General features: G+C 40.5%; 1 protein-coding gene across 30 annotated transcripts in view; it reads left to right on the forward strand.

Annotated features, from left to right (window-relative positions):
* The window catches only part of NEB (nebulin), a 200,297-nt gene that overhangs the window by 147,389 nt on the left and 35,747 nt on the right, over positions 1-17,161 (forward strand). For 27 of the 30 annotated variants that reach the window (XM_057505583.1, XM_057505588.1, XM_057505590.1 and 24 more), the window contains 15 exons: positions 152-259; positions 775-879; positions 981-1,085; positions 1,622-1,720; positions 2,255-2,365; positions 6,483-6,587; positions 7,243-7,347; positions 7,598-7,702; positions 9,775-9,879; positions 10,045-10,149; positions 10,770-10,874; positions 11,875-11,979; positions 14,062-14,166; positions 16,035-16,139; positions 16,492-16,599. In XM_057505583.1, coding sequence (XP_057361566.1) covers positions 152-259; positions 775-879; positions 981-1,085; positions 1,622-1,720; positions 2,255-2,365; positions 6,483-6,587; positions 7,243-7,347; positions 7,598-7,702; positions 9,775-9,879; positions 10,045-10,149; positions 10,770-10,874; positions 11,875-11,979; positions 14,062-14,166; positions 16,035-16,139; positions 16,492-16,599 — 1,581 coding nt within the window. Of the gene's footprint in view, positions 1-151; positions 260-774; positions 880-980; positions 1,086-1,621; positions 1,721-2,254; positions 2,366-6,482; positions 6,588-7,242; positions 7,348-7,597; positions 7,703-9,774; positions 9,880-10,044; positions 10,150-10,769; positions 10,875-11,874; positions 11,980-13,301; positions 13,407-14,061; positions 14,167-16,034; positions 16,140-16,491; positions 16,600-17,161 lie in introns of all 30 variants that reach the window. The other 3 variants (XM_057505584.1, XM_057505595.1, XM_057505612.1) reach the window with 2 other exon arrangements.

Raw genomic sequence — 17,161 nt, forward strand, 5'->3', positions numbered from 1 at the left:
TTGGATGACTATTGAAATTTTGTCAATGAGTTTTCATTATACTTAATGCTTAGGGAGTAGTTTTCAAATGGAAGTGACAGCTCTTCTTGAAAAACGTAAAGCTGCTCTTTGTTTATCCATCAGTGATCTCATTCTGACTTTGCTTTTGCAGTTCAAGTACAAAGAAGTTTATGAACACATCAAGGCCAATGGGTATACACTTGGCCCCAATGATGTTCCATTTGTCAATGTCCGGAGGGTCAACAATGTTACCAGTGAGGTACTGTGAATTCTAATGGTGTGGGGGGAATACTGAGTCTCAAAGACCATGGCTTTGCTTGAAATGTTTGAAGAATTAATTGTATTTCAGCTATAAATTTATACAGTAGCAGGGAGTAAAGAGAGCCCTTTCTGTCACCATTTTGACAATGGCAATGCCTTTGTAGAGGCTCTAATCCATAGATTGTAATGCAAATTAATTCCTTCTTTTAACAGTTGTATTAAAAAATCTTTAATAAGTTTGCAGTTGAGTCTGACTCATGACTCTAGTTTTATGCATAAACTATTGGTTTGTACATTCAGCCATCTGATAGAGAGTAGAAGAGTTTGTGCTCAGAATTCTTCACCTAAATGAAATAAACATCATGTTCTCTTTTTTCCTACTCTCAATAGTAGTCTGTATCCTTAATCTCTTCTCTCATGGCTCTTTATGTAAAATATTTGGTTGTCGATTAGTCAATAAATGCCCTCATCTTCATACACTAAACACTTGGAATGGTTTTTCTTCCTATGTAGAGACTGTATCGACAGTTGTACCACAAGCTGAAAGATAAGATTCACACAACTCCTGACACACCTGAAATCCGCCAAGTCAAGAAGACACAAGAGGCTGTCAGTGAGGTGGGTATTTTCTTAGGAAAGAGGACAGGCTGTGGAGCCCAGGGGTGAATGTCATCCATTCATTCTCTAATGTGGGTGTTTCTGGGCACTTTTTTCTTTAGTTGATCTACAAATCGGACTTCTTCAAGATGCAAGGACACATGATCTCGATGCCATACACACCCCAAGTGATCCATTGCCGCTATGTGGGAGACATCACCAGTGATGTAAGCATCTCATAGTGGTCTTTCTGGAAGATTCTTACCAAGAGGCAGGCTGGATTTCAGTATTTAAGTCAATCGGGGGTCTTTGAACAACCTTTTACATTGAGTACTTATAAACTGAGTGTATAACCGCCATTCTATATACCGCAAGTAATCATTGCCAACTCCTCAGTCTCTAAGAGGCCTCTGTCCCCGGTCATGTGTAGTGTCTTCTCCTGTTCGTCCCTACTCCCATCCCCTTTAGCTGCCATTTTTTTTCCCTTAGATGTTTCCTTGTCCTAAAAGACCACTGCATTCAATCTATGCTTCTCTCTATCCGTGTAATAATAACATAAAAGCAGCGTTCTCCCCTCAGCTCAGGATTAGAGATTTAAATTTGAGATCTTGTGATTTATTTGCATTTAAGCAGACTTAGAGTACAGAGTAGATAAGTTGAACTAAATGAAAGCTACATCAATTAAGAAGTGTGCTACCCTGTCTTATTTGTTCCTGACTTACATTTTCTCATGACCAGCTATATTTCTGTCTTTGCAATGCAGATTAAATACAAAGAGGACTTGAGGGTCCTAAGGGGCCTGGGCTGCTTCCTGTATGACACTCCCGACATGGTCCGCTCCCGACACCTGAGGAAGCTCTGGGTGAGTGCACACCTTCACAACTCACAGCCACCCTACACTTGTTCCAAACACCCCATCACCAGCCTCAAGGAGCTGAACAGAAAGAATCTTTGCCTACAGCTACTTTAAGGGGAAATGGACCATTAACCTACCTTAGCAAGTCATGACCCATTTAAGATGATCTGTGCCTCCTGTAAAAGGTGATGCACTTAGTTAAATGACAGTTGCCTTAGTATAGCACAAAGAAGACAAGCAGTGGCTCTATAGTATCTTACTATGCTGATGGACAGTGACTGCAATGGGGTATGTGGTGGGGACTTGATAATGGGAGGAATCTAGTAACCACAGTTTTGCTCGTGTGATTGTATATTAATGATACCATAATAAAAAAAAAAAAAGACAGTTGTCTTTTTTCCTGCCTGGAAGGGTATCCAGGATACATGGAGGGCCTGCTCAGCTTTGATCTGACAACCATTTGAAAGACAATGTGTGACCATGACATGTAATTCCTTAAATGATCAATCAACTTGTATTTCCATTGTTGTTTTTTTCAAGTCTAATTACCTGTACACCGATCATGCAAGGAAGATTCGAGACAAATACCAAGTGGTGCTTGACACTCCACAATACAGAAAAGTGCAGGAACTGAAGACGCATCTGAGTGAGGTAAGGATTCTAAACTTGTCACTACAAGTGATACATCCCTCTAGTGATGATTTTTCAGGCAACTACACTAGGGAAGAGATCTTCCCTCTGCCTTTAATTACAGAGGCAACCATGTCTGAGCAATTGACTTCACTTTGCCTCAGTTTACTTACTTTGCTCCCTTTGAAAAGATGAGGTTATTGATTACTGCCCTACCTGTGACTAGGCCCGCTGAGAGTATACATGATTTCACAGAGTGGAAAGTGCTTCTGTCTTACACTATTGTTGTAGTCTCTAAACTGAACTCATTTCAACACTTTGTTTCTTTAATCCCTGCTGTCAGGACCCCTAAACATGGCAGTACCATCTGAAAAGTATTCAGTGGCTCCTTACTCTGCTACCCACTTAATAAATTACAAACTACTTAGTTTTATTTCCATCTGGCACTGAGGCTTCTGATTTATTGCAGCTGGTTGTGTATAGATCTCATGCTTTCACCTAGGCTGTTGGTTCCTTGAGGGTCAGACCCCATTTTATTTAGGTGTGTATCCCATAGTGCCTTGGCTATAATAGATGTCCATGTTGGCCAATGACTAAATGTGCTTTGTAAAGGTAAGAGCATTCCACAGACATAAATGGTTTTCTTATTATAGGTCAGTTGGCCTTTCCCTTTCAACTCCCAGTTTGTCTTGTGGCCTCATTCATCAGACTTCACCAAGCTGAGCCAAGAATTGGCTGTCAGGCCACTTCATTGACTCCCCATTCTCAGTAGCTCATTTGGCTACTGATTAGGAGTCACTTTTGCTCTCAGACTTAGAGATACCCAGACATAGAGAATCAGAGTCTGGTGTGGGGAGTTGGAGCCCACCCAAGGGCAGTTTTAAAATATTTCACAGGTGGTTCTGATACTCAGCTAGAGTGGAGAAGCACAACTTTACTGAGGTTAACGAACACAAGCATTCCTGTCTGAGTCTTAGTACTGGTTGAAATAATGTAGGGAAGCTTTCAAGAAAGCAGATGGGCTCAGTGTACCATTTGTAAAAGCTCAAGAATTAATCATCCTCTGCCTCCAGCTCCCTGAGAAGTAGGAAGCTGCCCATCCCCTCCCCTGAGGGCAGCATTTGGTTTGCCAGGGTTTCCCTGCCTGGCAGCCATAGAAACCAGGACTCCAGATGAGTGTGTAAGCTCTTCTCCGGGTGACACCAGCACGCTGGAGCAAGGCAGGCAGAGAGTGCCAAGATGGTGTCTGCAACCTCCGTTCCATAAGAGTGGCTGCTTAGGCCACTGAATGTCTGCCAGACCTGAAGCCTGCCTCTCAGGCTGAAGCTCCGGGACAAGGGAAGAGGCCTCCTCCGCCCTGGAGACTATCCCTGGGTCTTTTGTCTGTGCAGTGCCCTGGGGGTGGTAGCCTGCCAAGAACTGTCTCTCCGATTGCCTTGGTCCCATGGGACCCAGGATTCAAGCCGCTGTCCCCTCTCCTCCCTGAGCCAGCAGAGCCAAGCAAGCAGGGGCTTCCCCCTAAATGGCAGCTGCAAAAAACTGGGGCACCAGACGTGAGAGCCAGGTCACCAGATTTGTGAAAAATCTCCCCTCCAGGAGATAATGGGGCTCTGGAGTGTGGTGGAGGGTGAGTGTGAAGGAGTCTAGACCATCCTCTGAGGTCTCCAGAAGGGATCACAGTTACCCCAAGATGTGTCCCTGGAGATGACAACTGTTTAAGGGCTCTTTCTCTGTTGGTCACCACCCTGTGAGACCCATGAGTGTGGGGCCCATTGGCCACCGGAGTCAGGCGTCCCCTGGCAGCGGTCCTGGTCATTAGGCTGCCAGGTGGGATGAGCTCCTTTCTGGTGCACTAATCATTACCGTCCCATGGGACTAGGAATGCCAGCTCCCCTGGCTTCCGGAGCCAGATGGTCATGAGGCTTCCCCTAGGTGACAGCCGCAAAAATTGGGATGAATGAAATCTTGCCGTATGCAACAACACGGATGGACCTTGAGGGCATTATGCTAAGTGAAATAAGATAAAGACAAAAACTGAATGATCTTTCTTATAAGAGAAATCTAATCTATATATAGTTATTATTTTTAAATAAGCTCATAGATACAGAGAACAGTTCTGGTAGTTGGCAGGGTAGTGGGAGAAATGAGTGAACTGTTTTGTTTTTGATTTTTAAGTATAAATTAAAAAATAAAAAAACCTCTTCCAAGCAAGCCTCCTAGATTCAGAAGGTCTGGGTAGAGCCTGCAAATCTGTTTTAATAAGGACTTCGGGGAGTTTTAGAATCCATAGTTTGGGAAACACTGACTTAGTAAAAAGTTTGACCGTTAGGGGAGGTTCAAGTTACTGCCTTTTGAATTGTTTTTGAATTCTTGTACAGATTCTTGACATATTTACATTTGTAGTACTCGGAAGCAAGGATGTTATCCCAAGAAGCATAAATAATACACACCTGAGTAAAGGGACAGTACAGTATAAGAAGAATTACAGAAATGCTATGGGAAAGTTGAGTCTTAGTTCCAGATTTATTTCCATTTTGCCCGGTGCCCTTGTAAAGTCACGGCTTCAACAGAATTGGAGTAGATGCGGGCTCCTCTTAACCATGAGACATTCCATGAGTTTGTTGATTTACTTTACTTGAGATTTACCCTGGAAGAAACGGGAAATTTTTATTTCATTTATCTCCTTTCTTTCAATAATGACACCAAAAACTCATATGAGCTACATTTTCTCTCAATTTGTTTACAATTTATATTTAAAGAAGTAGACATGCACATATATGTGTATATACATATTATTTATTTCCTAAGTTTTATCTGTTCAACTGGCATATCCATGATTCGAACCTATTTATTATCCATTTGTACTTTCTAGTTTGCTCCATTGTATTAAATTCACACCTTCAATATTTATTAGAGGACTAGTGTTTCTCAGATCTTTTATTTAAACACAAGGTGATTAAAGAATGGTAGAGCTGAACCCCTGTATTCCATGGGCTCATAATCTGTAAGAAGAAACAGACATCAGTGTGATAAATGGTATCCTGTAGGAATAATCAAGACAGTATGGACTCTAGAAGCTTCCCAGGCAGATAAGAGGGGGAAGAATATTCTAGTCAGCAAGGATAGTATGTGAAATGGCTATAATGAGTTCTAGAAATTGGAATGGTTTCAAATAACACATGGAGAGTGTGGAAGAGTGTTGGAAAATTAGATAGAAACATAGGTTAGAAGCCAGCTCATGAAGAATCCTGGGTGCTAAGTTAATGATCTTGGGCTTGATAAAAAAAATCATTGAAAGATTATTTCTGAGCATTGTAGATCTGAGCATTAAGATCTGATCAGATCTGAGTTTTGAGAAATCTCTTTCTTGGACTTGGTAAAGATGGATGAGCCATGAGGAGTGGTCCAATAGGAGCTGTGGGGGGGTAGTTTAGGGGGCCTCAGAGATGTGTCAAGAATAAATTATATAGGAGGCAAACTAGGTCAGCGGCAATGAGAAAGGAGAAGGGTCAGATTTAAAGGTGATCATGAAATTAGGAACCCAGGATTCATGACCATTTTGATATGGAAATGAGGGAGAAAGAGTCTAGGATGACTCCCCAGGTTTCTGGCCTGAGTGACTGGGAGATCAAGGAGTCACTTAGCAAAACAGAGAAAATAGGAGAAGCAGCAGATATGAGCTAGAGAAAGGGAATAATATAAGGAATTCTACACTGAATATGTCACTGAAGTTAAGAACATTAGTAGAGATTGGAAAAAGCTTAGTGAAAGTAGGAACTTGAATCTGTTTGCAAAGAAAGGGGGACGGCTGAGAAAACAGGAGGGTGGAAGATTGGGGGGAAAGGGATAGTCACTGGCATGGCGTCCTGGAGGCCTCTTGGGAAGGGTGGGAATGGGACTGAGAGCAGAGCAGGAGGCTTGAGTCCTGGACAGGCTGCAGAATGTCTCTGATTTTTATAGGAGGGGAAAAGAAAAGGAGGGCCACAGAGGTAAATAAAGTATTGGCTTATTGAGCAGAAACTGGGATTGTTGCAGTGGGAGGCCCCTGCATTTCTATGAAGTAAGCAGTAAAGGCATCAGTAGAGAACATGATGGGTGGATGAAACAGAAATGATGGTGATGACTGTTTTATGTCCAGCTGGTGTACAGAGCTACAGGCAGGAAGCAGAAGTCAATCTTCACCTCTGTTCCTGATACTCCTGATCTCTTAAGAGCCAAACGAGGGCAGAAGCTTCAGAGTCAGGTGAGATTCACGCACGAAGACTCGTGGGCCTGCCATGCCGTCCTCACAGGGGCGATTGTCTGTGGCTGACCACTCCTGGTCCACAGCACTTCACACACTTGGCTGTCCTTGATGCAGCCTCACGCCCATTAACTTCAAGAAGTAGTTTTCTTCTGGACCATCATCACTGTGGTATGTTTACATGAGGAGGTAATACCATGTCTTTTTTTCTAAGTTCTACACAACTTTTGTCATTGGGTGAGTAGTGTGTGAACCCCGGGTAGTGAAAAGAAATACCTTGATTCATTTCACAGGACCTATCTATTGTCCACAGACAGATGAAGCTAATGTCATGCATTCAGGCAAAAACGGAAAGAATGTTGAGGGCTCTGTCCGAATCCTCTCATTCTTACATTGTTATTCTTTATCATGTGGCTTTAGACTGGACCATACTCAATAGTGAGGATATTAGGTAACTGGAGTTTGTGTATGTGTTGCCAAATGTGAGACACACAGAGAAACAAATTAACAGAAATACATATCATAGACAAAAAAAAAACCCGAGAGAGCAAGTAGACACAACCCTCCCATTGGAGGTTTAGAAATGAATGAAGATAACTGAATACTAAATTATAAGTGTTTATCTCTGTAACATCTCTATTTTCTGATAATGTAGTATCTGTATGTTGAACTTGCCACCAAAGAGAGACCCCATCATCATGCCGGAAACCAGACCAGAGCCCTGAAACACGCTAAAGACGTGAAGGACATGGTCAGCGAGGTACGATGGGAATCCCGCACCAAACCATGGTTTAAAGAACAAAATCCTTCCTTAAAACCCTCACCTGCTGCCTCTGATCAGAGAGTTCATTTCTATACATTGCACTCAGCAGCATCAAAACACAGAAGGCAAAGCTTTCTTAGCATGATGCAATGTGTCCCCAGGCTGGGTCTGTGACTTGGTTGTGAATTGGTAGGGATAAACATACTTGAACTGAAGTTTGTCTCTCTTCTGTATCTTTATTTTTTAGACAAAGTACAAGATTCAATATGAGAAGATGAAGGACAAGTACACCCCAGTTCTAGATACGCCAATCCTCATCAGAGCCAAGAAGGCTTACTGGAATGCCAGCGATGTACGCTTCCCGTCCTTCTTTCCCCTCTGGTGGTGGGGACAGCCGCGGTTGAAGTACCTAAGAAACAAGATATTACAGTTACAGCCATAGTTCCGAGACCTGGTCCACAACATGGGTCATGAAAACAACAGAAACATTAAACATCAACAACAAAAACAGACGCAAATACCAGTCAGGCAAAATAGCTAAGAATAATGCTAAGAGACACTAAAAGCCTATTGTGTTTCTTATTGCCCTTCTAGGCAAAATGATGACCCTTTTTTATAATTCTTTGTTAGATTTCCTAGGGATACTTGACAACTACTTATCCATGAAATCATGGTCTGGGAGTAAGCCAAACATGGTTTCAAGTCCTGACGCTCTCACTTGCCTACTGTATGACTATAATTCACCTAATTTTTCTGAGACTCTATTTTCTTGCATGTGGAATGAGAATAAGAATTGTGATGATTAAATTAGAGTAAACAAGATAATGAACATTCCCAGCACAGTGCTGGGCTCTTAGTTGACACTCAGAATAATGTTTGTTCCCTTTCTTCTCTCGATCACTTACCCAAATCTTGTGAATGATGCATATGTTAGGATTAGGAGGAGCAGGCTTTCATTTCCCATACCACATGACCAAGGATACAACTGCCTTTTAATGGTAATGAGGTTATCCATTAACAAAGGTATGAAATAAATCAACCCGGGTAGATGACCAGTCCTTACCAGTTTTGTGGCTCAGAGCCCACCTGCAAATTCATTGTACCCATTACTGAAACCAGAATCCCTGGAGGATTGGACACGTTGGGACTTACACCCAGCCAAAAGCTCAGACAACCAGATAATCCCTCAATTTAGCAGCATAGCTTCTAGGTTTCCAAGGCATCTTAAAGTAATTACAGTGATCTCTAAACAGAAGTGGGAAAGGCTACAGCAAATTGAAACAATATCTCAGTCCCATAAATTTGTTAGAAATTTTCATCTGGAGCTGAGAGGAGTCTGCTAGTTGGACAGAGGCAATGCCAATTTGCTTAAAATATAAGCTAAGAAAATTATATACTATTCTCGAAATATGTCCCTTAGGATATTTTTAGTCTTCCTATGACAGCCCCATCTTTATCACATTAAGATTACCGTTGAGTATTAATTTGAACCAAGCTTACACGGCATCATCACATTTTGGGGTGGCTGCCCAGTGAAATTGGCCCCTGACTATGCCCCATTGGCCAGTCCCAATCCCAGGGCGTTCTCAGTGTAGTCCAGTGTAACAAGGGTGGTATCTGGCATTAAGTTTGGCTTATCTACAGTGGCTTTCCCCACAAATAGAGCTAAGTTATTTTATGATATTATCCATGTGAAAAACAAAGTTACAAAGTCAAAGAAAAGACAGCTTTTATTATGTGTTTGCTCAGCTACCCAAAGAGAAAGGCTTGTTTAAGATTCAAAACAGACTGCTTAGAGAAGTACCCACCTTGTATAGATGGGACGAATCTTCTATGATATTCCTAGGTTAAAGTCAGAGCTATTGTTTCTTGAAATGCCACAAAGATAAAGATTATAATGAAATTAAATTTCATTACTTCGTTTTGGAGAAGGCATTGTAATATTGAGAGTTAGAAACTAAATCTTTCTTGTTTTTCCATGTGCATCAGTATGTCTTGAACTCAACAAGACTATATTTGTTTTCTCTTTCCAAATTAGATTTTTGTTGGTTTGTTTTAGATTTAAATAAACTTTTTATTCCAAGTAGTTTAGACTTTCAGAAAACTTGTGAAGATAGTACAGATAGTTTGCATATATACTACACCCATTTTTCTGTTGTTAACACCATTGTACATGTATCACAACCAATGAACTAATATTGATGCATTATTACTAAACTCCATCTTTTATTCAGATTTCATTAGTTTTCTCCTAATGCCCTTTTTCTCTTTCAGGATGTGAAATCCTGAAACAGCTTTTTAGTCTGTTCTAAATTTATTCATGGGAAAACCTAAGAGAGAAGACCCAAGAAAGTTCAGGCTTATAATAACTCAGTCATTCAACATGGTAGTTTTTCATAATTTATGTGCTTTTTCTCTTTCCAGCTACGCTACAAAGAAACATTTCAAAAGACCAAAGGGAAATACCACACTGTGAAGGATGCTCTGGATATTGTTTATCATCGCAAAGTCACAGACGACATCAGCAAAGTATGTCCCTATATATTTTATATTTCTACTTGTGTTGGGTTATCCTCCCTGCCATCTTTTTGTGTGTGTGTGATATCCTCCCTTTCCTAAAGCTTTCTGGAGAGAAGTAGACTTAACATTAAATATAGGTAAGACTTTAGAGCTATCTTTGTGTTTTTGCCACAGGTGAAATACAAGGAGGCCTATATGAGTCAGCTGGGAATCTGGACGTCCATTCCTGACCGTCCTGAGCACTTCCACCATCGGGCAGTCACTGATGCAGTCAGCAATGTGGGTTCTCGCGTCATCTGTTTTTACACATAAATTCATTTTCCCATATGACTTCTGTAATCAAACACTGCATAAAAACTTATTAAGATCTTGTGTATGGATGGATGTTCAAATCATAAAACTCATTGCTACAAAAGTGAAAATTTCAACTTGAGAGGGAGAAATAATATATTCAAACTGATAAACAGTTTTTCTTCTAAATGTATGATATCGTATTACATGACTGAAAGAGATATACTCCATCTAGGAAATAGCCTTTTTTTAAATTAATTGAAGACACAACTTCATGAAGCAATTAAGACACAAGACAATGTTCATTTAGAAAGACATTACAGCTCCTTAGATGAAAATACAGCTGCCAAGCTAATGATATAGTCTCTAGGAAAGTATGCCTGTTAAACTTGAATTGGTATTAAAAATTAAAATTTCCATATACAGTTCAGTGATAAACTGAAAAATGAGCAGAAATCAGTATTACTGGAAACTTCTCTTAAATAATTGTTTTAATATTTTATTATTCCATGTACCTCAGTGGTCAGAGCTCCTGTTTGTTCTGCTTGTATCTAATCTACTGCTGTTTGGAGATAGGTTCTTAAAATTCTTTGACGTTCTTCTTCCAGATAAAATACAAGGAAGATTGGACCTGGCTTAAAGGCATTGGTTGTTATGCCTATGATACCCCTGACTTCACTCTGGCTGAAAAGAACAAGACTCTCTATAGCAAGGTATATCTGCTCAAGGAAATGGTCACATCCATTCAACATATCCAGTGGCTACAAAGAGAATTAGCACTGAGGAAATATTTTTGTGTTTCCATCGTTACTTTTAAACCCTGTACTTGGAGTATAGACTGAATTTTTCACTCTACTTAGAAATTTTTTTACTCCTAACCTCATTGACTAAAGTCCTCGTTTTTTCTATCATTTATTTGAATTTGATAACCGGTCATCTCAGTAGAACTTCTCATGGTTTTCCAGAATTTCCTTCCTATTAACAGGTCTCTGGGTGATTTATTCTGTTAGAGCTAGTAACAAATACAAAGTGGAATTATTTTAATCCACAAACTTGATGTGTGATTTGAGGCCAGTACCTTATTTTTATGGCCTTATTTTCCTATTTCCAAAATAAAGCAATTGATTAGCTTCTTTTGAGTTCTAAAATAGAAACCAAGATACTTCTAAAAAGTGCCAGATAGTGAATATTTTAGGCTTTGTGATCCACATTCATTCTGCCACATATTCTTTGTTACAATCTCAAAATTGTTTAAAAAAATCTTAATTCATGGGGCTCTTTAAAAACAGGTGGCGGTCTAGGTGTCAGCCATCTCATGCTCTAAAATATTTGATTGTCCCATTAATTACTGGAAAATTATTTTAAATTAATGCACTAAAAACTGTCTTCAAACAGACATGGAAATACCTTCAAATTAAAATCATAATCATTAGAATATGTAGAAACAAAGAAGAAACTAAATTGGATTTTTAACCAATATGGAAAGTAGATCTATTTGATGTCCATTCAATGAAAGTATATATTTTGTAGGTAGTTTTTAAGACATCCATGTGGGTATACCTTTCATTGCCTTGGGAGACAGAGTTAATGTTCAGTAATTACTTGCTAGCTCTGTTAATGAATCTCCACAATTTTATGGTAAGACAAATGGCACATCTCATTCTTAAGATAATTACAGACTGCTATCAAATAACCACTCTTTGTTTTCCCTAGTATAAATATAAAGAAGTATTCGAAAGGACAAAGTCAGATTTCAAGTATGTCCCAGATTGTCCAATCAATAGGCATTTCAAGTATGCAACTCAATTGATGAATGAGGTATGTATGACCTGATCCAATTCAGCTTATTTAAGTCCCTTAAGAAGTCCATAGCGTTACTTGATTAAAGCCCAGTGCATAAAATGATAGGAGAGCCATTCTAAGTGTTGATTCGAGATAAAAATTTGGGAAGACTCTTAACAATGTCACCACCTTATGGGCTCTACCAAAAGCATGAATAAAACAAGTGAAAGAGCTGTCCAGAGTGGGAGTGGCGTGAGGGCCCCACAGCCATCATTGCTTCGTTTGCACTTACACAGAATGGCACAGCCCTTTGGGTGACAAGAGCGAGGATGTAAAAGATTTTGGTGACTATCAGCTGAGCTCCCTTGATGATGACTCTGTGTTAAGTGGGGAGACCCAGAAGTTCAAGATTGACTTAGTATCCCTTACAAGGTGCAGAAATGGCATCACTGAAAGAGCCACCCCAAGGGGACAGTTGTGATTCACACATTCAAATGTGTCACCCTTGTTACTTGCACATTGGTGCAGAAGATTATCCATTTGCCGCCAAAATATTCCTTTATATTCTATCCAGTCTTTCCTGGAACTGTCCTCCCAATAATTTAAGTTAAATTTAGCTTAAAATGGCTGAAATACGCCAGCTATGAATCAACTTATGTCGGGATGGTTTTGTATATCCTATCTTTGGGTTTTCCATGGGTTTATGTAAATCCAAAAATAATGTTAGAAAATTAGTAAAATGTATCTAAAAGTGAAAATGTGGCCAATGGTATGTTTGTTTCATATATGACTTTTTTGCTGTTTTTGTTATTTTTTAATTTGATGTAGTTCATTTTCAGTAGATTTCAGGCTGGATGACTCTGAAGAATTGCTGTCAGTAGCTTTCTAGGAAGACAGTCTTGACATATTTTGTTTCTGTTTTTCTAATTCATGAAGGATTTCCAGGTCTCTCTTATAGTTGAATAAATTTACTAATATTGTGAGATTATCAGAATTTGTCCATCAACATGATTTTTTATTCTCACAGCCTTAGGCAGTAAAGTGCCTTATTTTAAATATGAAGTAAGATACCTGAAACCTCTCATTGCTAATGGCATCATCTGTAAATATAGAAGATGTTTTGGTACAAGGGACTCCAGTGTCCGTGTTGTAAATCAGATCCAGCCCAAGCCCCAGCCTTTTCTAGATGAATTTCCTTCACTTGACTCTCTTTGCCTCCCTTGTTTTACTACCCTGATGCTTTGGGAGCCCACCTCTAGAAATGATGTATTTCTGGCTCTCTGGGCATGTAATCTTGGGACATTTCTGGGTAGCCTTGAAGTTAAATCCTTGCATAATTTGATATGATGTTTGAGCAGAAAAAATACAGATCTGATTATGAGAAGCGGAAAGATAAATACCACCTGGTAGTCGATGAGCCTAGACATCTGCTGGCTAAGATCGCAGGCGACCAGATCAGTCAGGTACTGTGGTGCGGCTGGCTGGCGGCCACGCGGGACTGTGCTCCAGTTTCTCATGAGATGTCGTCCCGTCTGCCGCAAGGATGTCATAGGTTTTGCCTATGATATTGGGATGTTCTGTTTCAAAGTATCTGTCTAGCCACCCAAAGAGCCCATGAGCTATTTGAGTGTGCCAGTCCGTGCTCTGTGTGCTCACGTGTGCTGTGGTGAAGACGGAAAACAAAAGTTGGGTCTTCCCCCCTTCACTCCTCTGGAGGGCCTGTTTGTAAGTTGCAGTTATAAACTGCAAATTGAGTGGCAAAAGCAAAAACAGAGACAAATTAATAGAAGAAAAGAAGACAGAATTCCTTTATGTATTTTCCTGTTCTAATGGTATCTACTTTTCTATAAGGCAGTTTTGGTGGGACAGTTTTGGTGGGATAAGGCAGTTTAGGTGGGACGCGCCCTGTTCACAAGGACTGGGGATGGTCAGCTGCAAGTAGGGCAGTCATTCTGCTTGGTATCACAATATATTTGGTGTCTTCACTCACACGTCCATGTGAGCACAAGGAGTGTGTGTGCCTACATCTCTTCACTCAGAGGTGATGGGGATATAGAGCCATGTTCTCTTCTGTCTTCCTAAGTCTCTTATGTGCTTCACTGCTCTTTGCATGAACAGAAAAAATATAAATCTAGTGCCAAGATGTTTCTGCAACATGGATGTAATGAAATTCTTCGTCCAGACATGTTGACTGCCCTCTACAACACACATATGTGGAGTCAGGTAATGTCTGCTGTGATGTGAAGAAGAGACTGAGAAGCCTCGGGGACATTCACCTTTTGGCTTTCCTTGGTGTCCTTCCCCTGCCCCCCTGCCCAAGCTGGTTTCACATGTAAAGCTGCACACGTGTTCATTCCTTGTTAATGAACTCCGGTGTGGCCAAGGGTGCTGGCGCGGCAGCCATCCCCGTGTGTCCTTCGGCTCCTTTGGAACTCCTCATAAGATTCACTGAGACTTTTTCAAACTTTATTTCCAAGTTGGCATAACATTAATTTATATTTTTCAATACATGCTCCAAAGTAATAGATTCCTTGGAGAGTAAGGATATTAAGTAGATTCAACAACACTTAAAAGATCTGAATAATATGTTTCCATCTCATCTGTCCATTGTTCATTGATCACTATAACTGGACCATTTGGGAGAGACGTGGCTCTTTGACTCGGATGCTGAATTTGTTAGGTCATTTCCAACACATCTGTCCTCACACATACTTCTGAATAACATTGCTGACCGCATTGCCTTCCTACAAGGTCAGCTGAAGCCTGCACCTGACCTTTCTTTCACCTTTGAAGAAGCAAAAAACAGTGATAATTGCTTAACTACCAGATGCAATATTAGTAAAATGACATGGTTCCCACACAAAAGCTTTTAATCATTCTTTTATATTAGCAACTTGTTTTGTCACTTTAGTTTGACATCTAATCAACATGTAAAATGAGGGCGATGACATCCCCTATGAACATTCTCTTTGCCTGAACGTGTCCTTTGTCCTGATATGACCATCCTGGAGTTGTGCATGAAATATTGTTCTTTTTGTATCTGTTCTGCTTGAAATGGCTTATGTGCATGGAAAACATCATGACCTGGAAATTACAAAAATGAATGTCTTTTTAAAAATTATAAATACTTTAAACTCTGTATACAGTAGTCACCCCTTATCCATAGGGGATATGGTCCAAGACCCCCTCCCCCAGTGGATGCCTGAAACTGGATAATATCAAACCCTTATATATTCTATGTTTTTTCCTATACATACATACCAATGGTAAAGTTTAATTTATAAACTAGGTACAGTAAGAGATGAACAACAGTACCTAATAATAAAATAGAACAATTATAGCAATATACTATAATACAAGTTATGTGAATGTGGTATCTCTCTCTCAAAATATGTAATCATACCATACTCACCCTTTTTGTGATGATGTCAGATGGAACCATGCCCTGATGAGATGACGTGAGGGGAATGACATAGGCACTGTGACGTGGCGTTAGGCTATGAGTGACCTGACCACACATCAGGAGGAGGAGCACCTGCTTCTCGACCACGGTTAACCGTGGGTAACTGAAACCTCAGGAAGTGAAAATGTGGATAAGAGGGGACTACTGCACTCATTTTTTATTTTACATCTGTTCCATCTTTGATATGGAAACATACTTTGCGAGATCATACATATTTGATGCAGCATATTGTGAATGAAGCATTACTTGTCAGTGTCCAGAGAACAAGGGTCTACTCCTGGCTCTGAGATTCACTCTCAATGTGCCCTTAGCTCAGCCTCTTAACCTCTCTGGGCTTCAGTTTCTACATGTATAAAATATATGGAAAATATCATTTATTATCATTATTATTATTATTATTATTATTATTATTTGCTCATTCCATTACACTATTGCAATCAAACACAGATGTATATCAAGCATCTCCAGTTAGGACTGAAAGAGAAAGCATGATACCATCCCCCACATCTGTGATTTATAACCTAATCCTACTATTTGCTGTGGGACTCTCTCAAGAGGAAAATTAGATTCCTTAAAGCCCACTACTATTCTGCTTCAAGTTAACTCGGTCTTCTCTTCTACGATTTAGATCAAATACAGGAAAAACTATGAAAAATCAAAGGACAAATTCACCTCGGTTGTGGACACCCCAGAACACTTGCGTACTACAAAAGTCAACAAACAGATCAGTGATGTGAGTACAAGAAGCACCGAGCAGGTTCTCAAACACGGAGGGGCATTTTAGATTGTCACAAGGTTTGGAAGACTCTACTGCCATTTAGTCGGAGGGAGGCGGGGACACTAAATATCCTGCTATGCTCAGGACTCTTCTTTTGAATAGAGAATTATTCCAGCCAAAGTGCAGACACCCCATGTTAGAGGCACCAAGGCCTTAGCAGAAAGGATGAAAGCACCTGTTGAGTTTAAAGAAGCCTCTTTCCTTTGTGTACACTCAAAAAAATACCCTTTGCATTTATATTTCTACATTACATTATGTTGTAAATAGAGATGCAGAACGTTGTCTTGTGCTTTTCCATCTCCTTCAGATACTTTATAAGTTGGAATACAACAAGGCCAGGCCCAGAGGCTACACCACCATCCACGACACGCCCATGCTGCTGCATGTCCGAAAGGTCAAGGATGAAGTCAGCGATGTAAGTGACCGAATGGCTTTGCAGCCCCTCTCATCTTGCCCTATTTCTGATGGGATCTAACAAACCTGGTCCAGTTATCTCTTCCTGTGTAACAGTCCCCCTAAAACTTAGTGGCTTAAAACAGCAGTCATCTTCTTTGGCTCATGGTTCTGAGAGCTGACTGGGCACAGCTGAGTGGACCCTCTGCTCCATGTGCTGTTGACAGACAGCTGGAGCTCAGGTGGGCCGGGACCTCCAATGGGGCTCACTCACATAGCTGGCAGTTGACAACTGCTGTGGACTGGGAGCATCGGTGTAGATGGGGTTCCCTGCATGAGGTCTTTCCACGTGGTTTGGACATCTCCCAGCACAGTGGCTGGGTTCCCAGAGGCTGGAGTAGAAGCTTCCAGGCCAGTGAAGGGCTATTCCTGGAACTGACACAGAGTCATATTTTCCTGGGTGTCACCCACACCCAGATTCAAGGGGTGAAGAGATAAATGTCACCTCTGGATAAACAATGCCAAGGTCACATTGAAGAAAAACATGTAGCCAGAGTGGGAGTAGAGATATTGCTGAGGCCATT

This window comes from Manis pentadactyla, chromosome 8 (assembly GCF_030020395.1).
Source record: "Manis pentadactyla isolate mManPen7 chromosome 8, mManPen7.hap1, whole genome shotgun sequence".
Taxonomy (NCBI): domain Eukaryota; kingdom Metazoa; phylum Chordata; class Mammalia; order Pholidota; family Manidae; genus Manis; species Manis pentadactyla.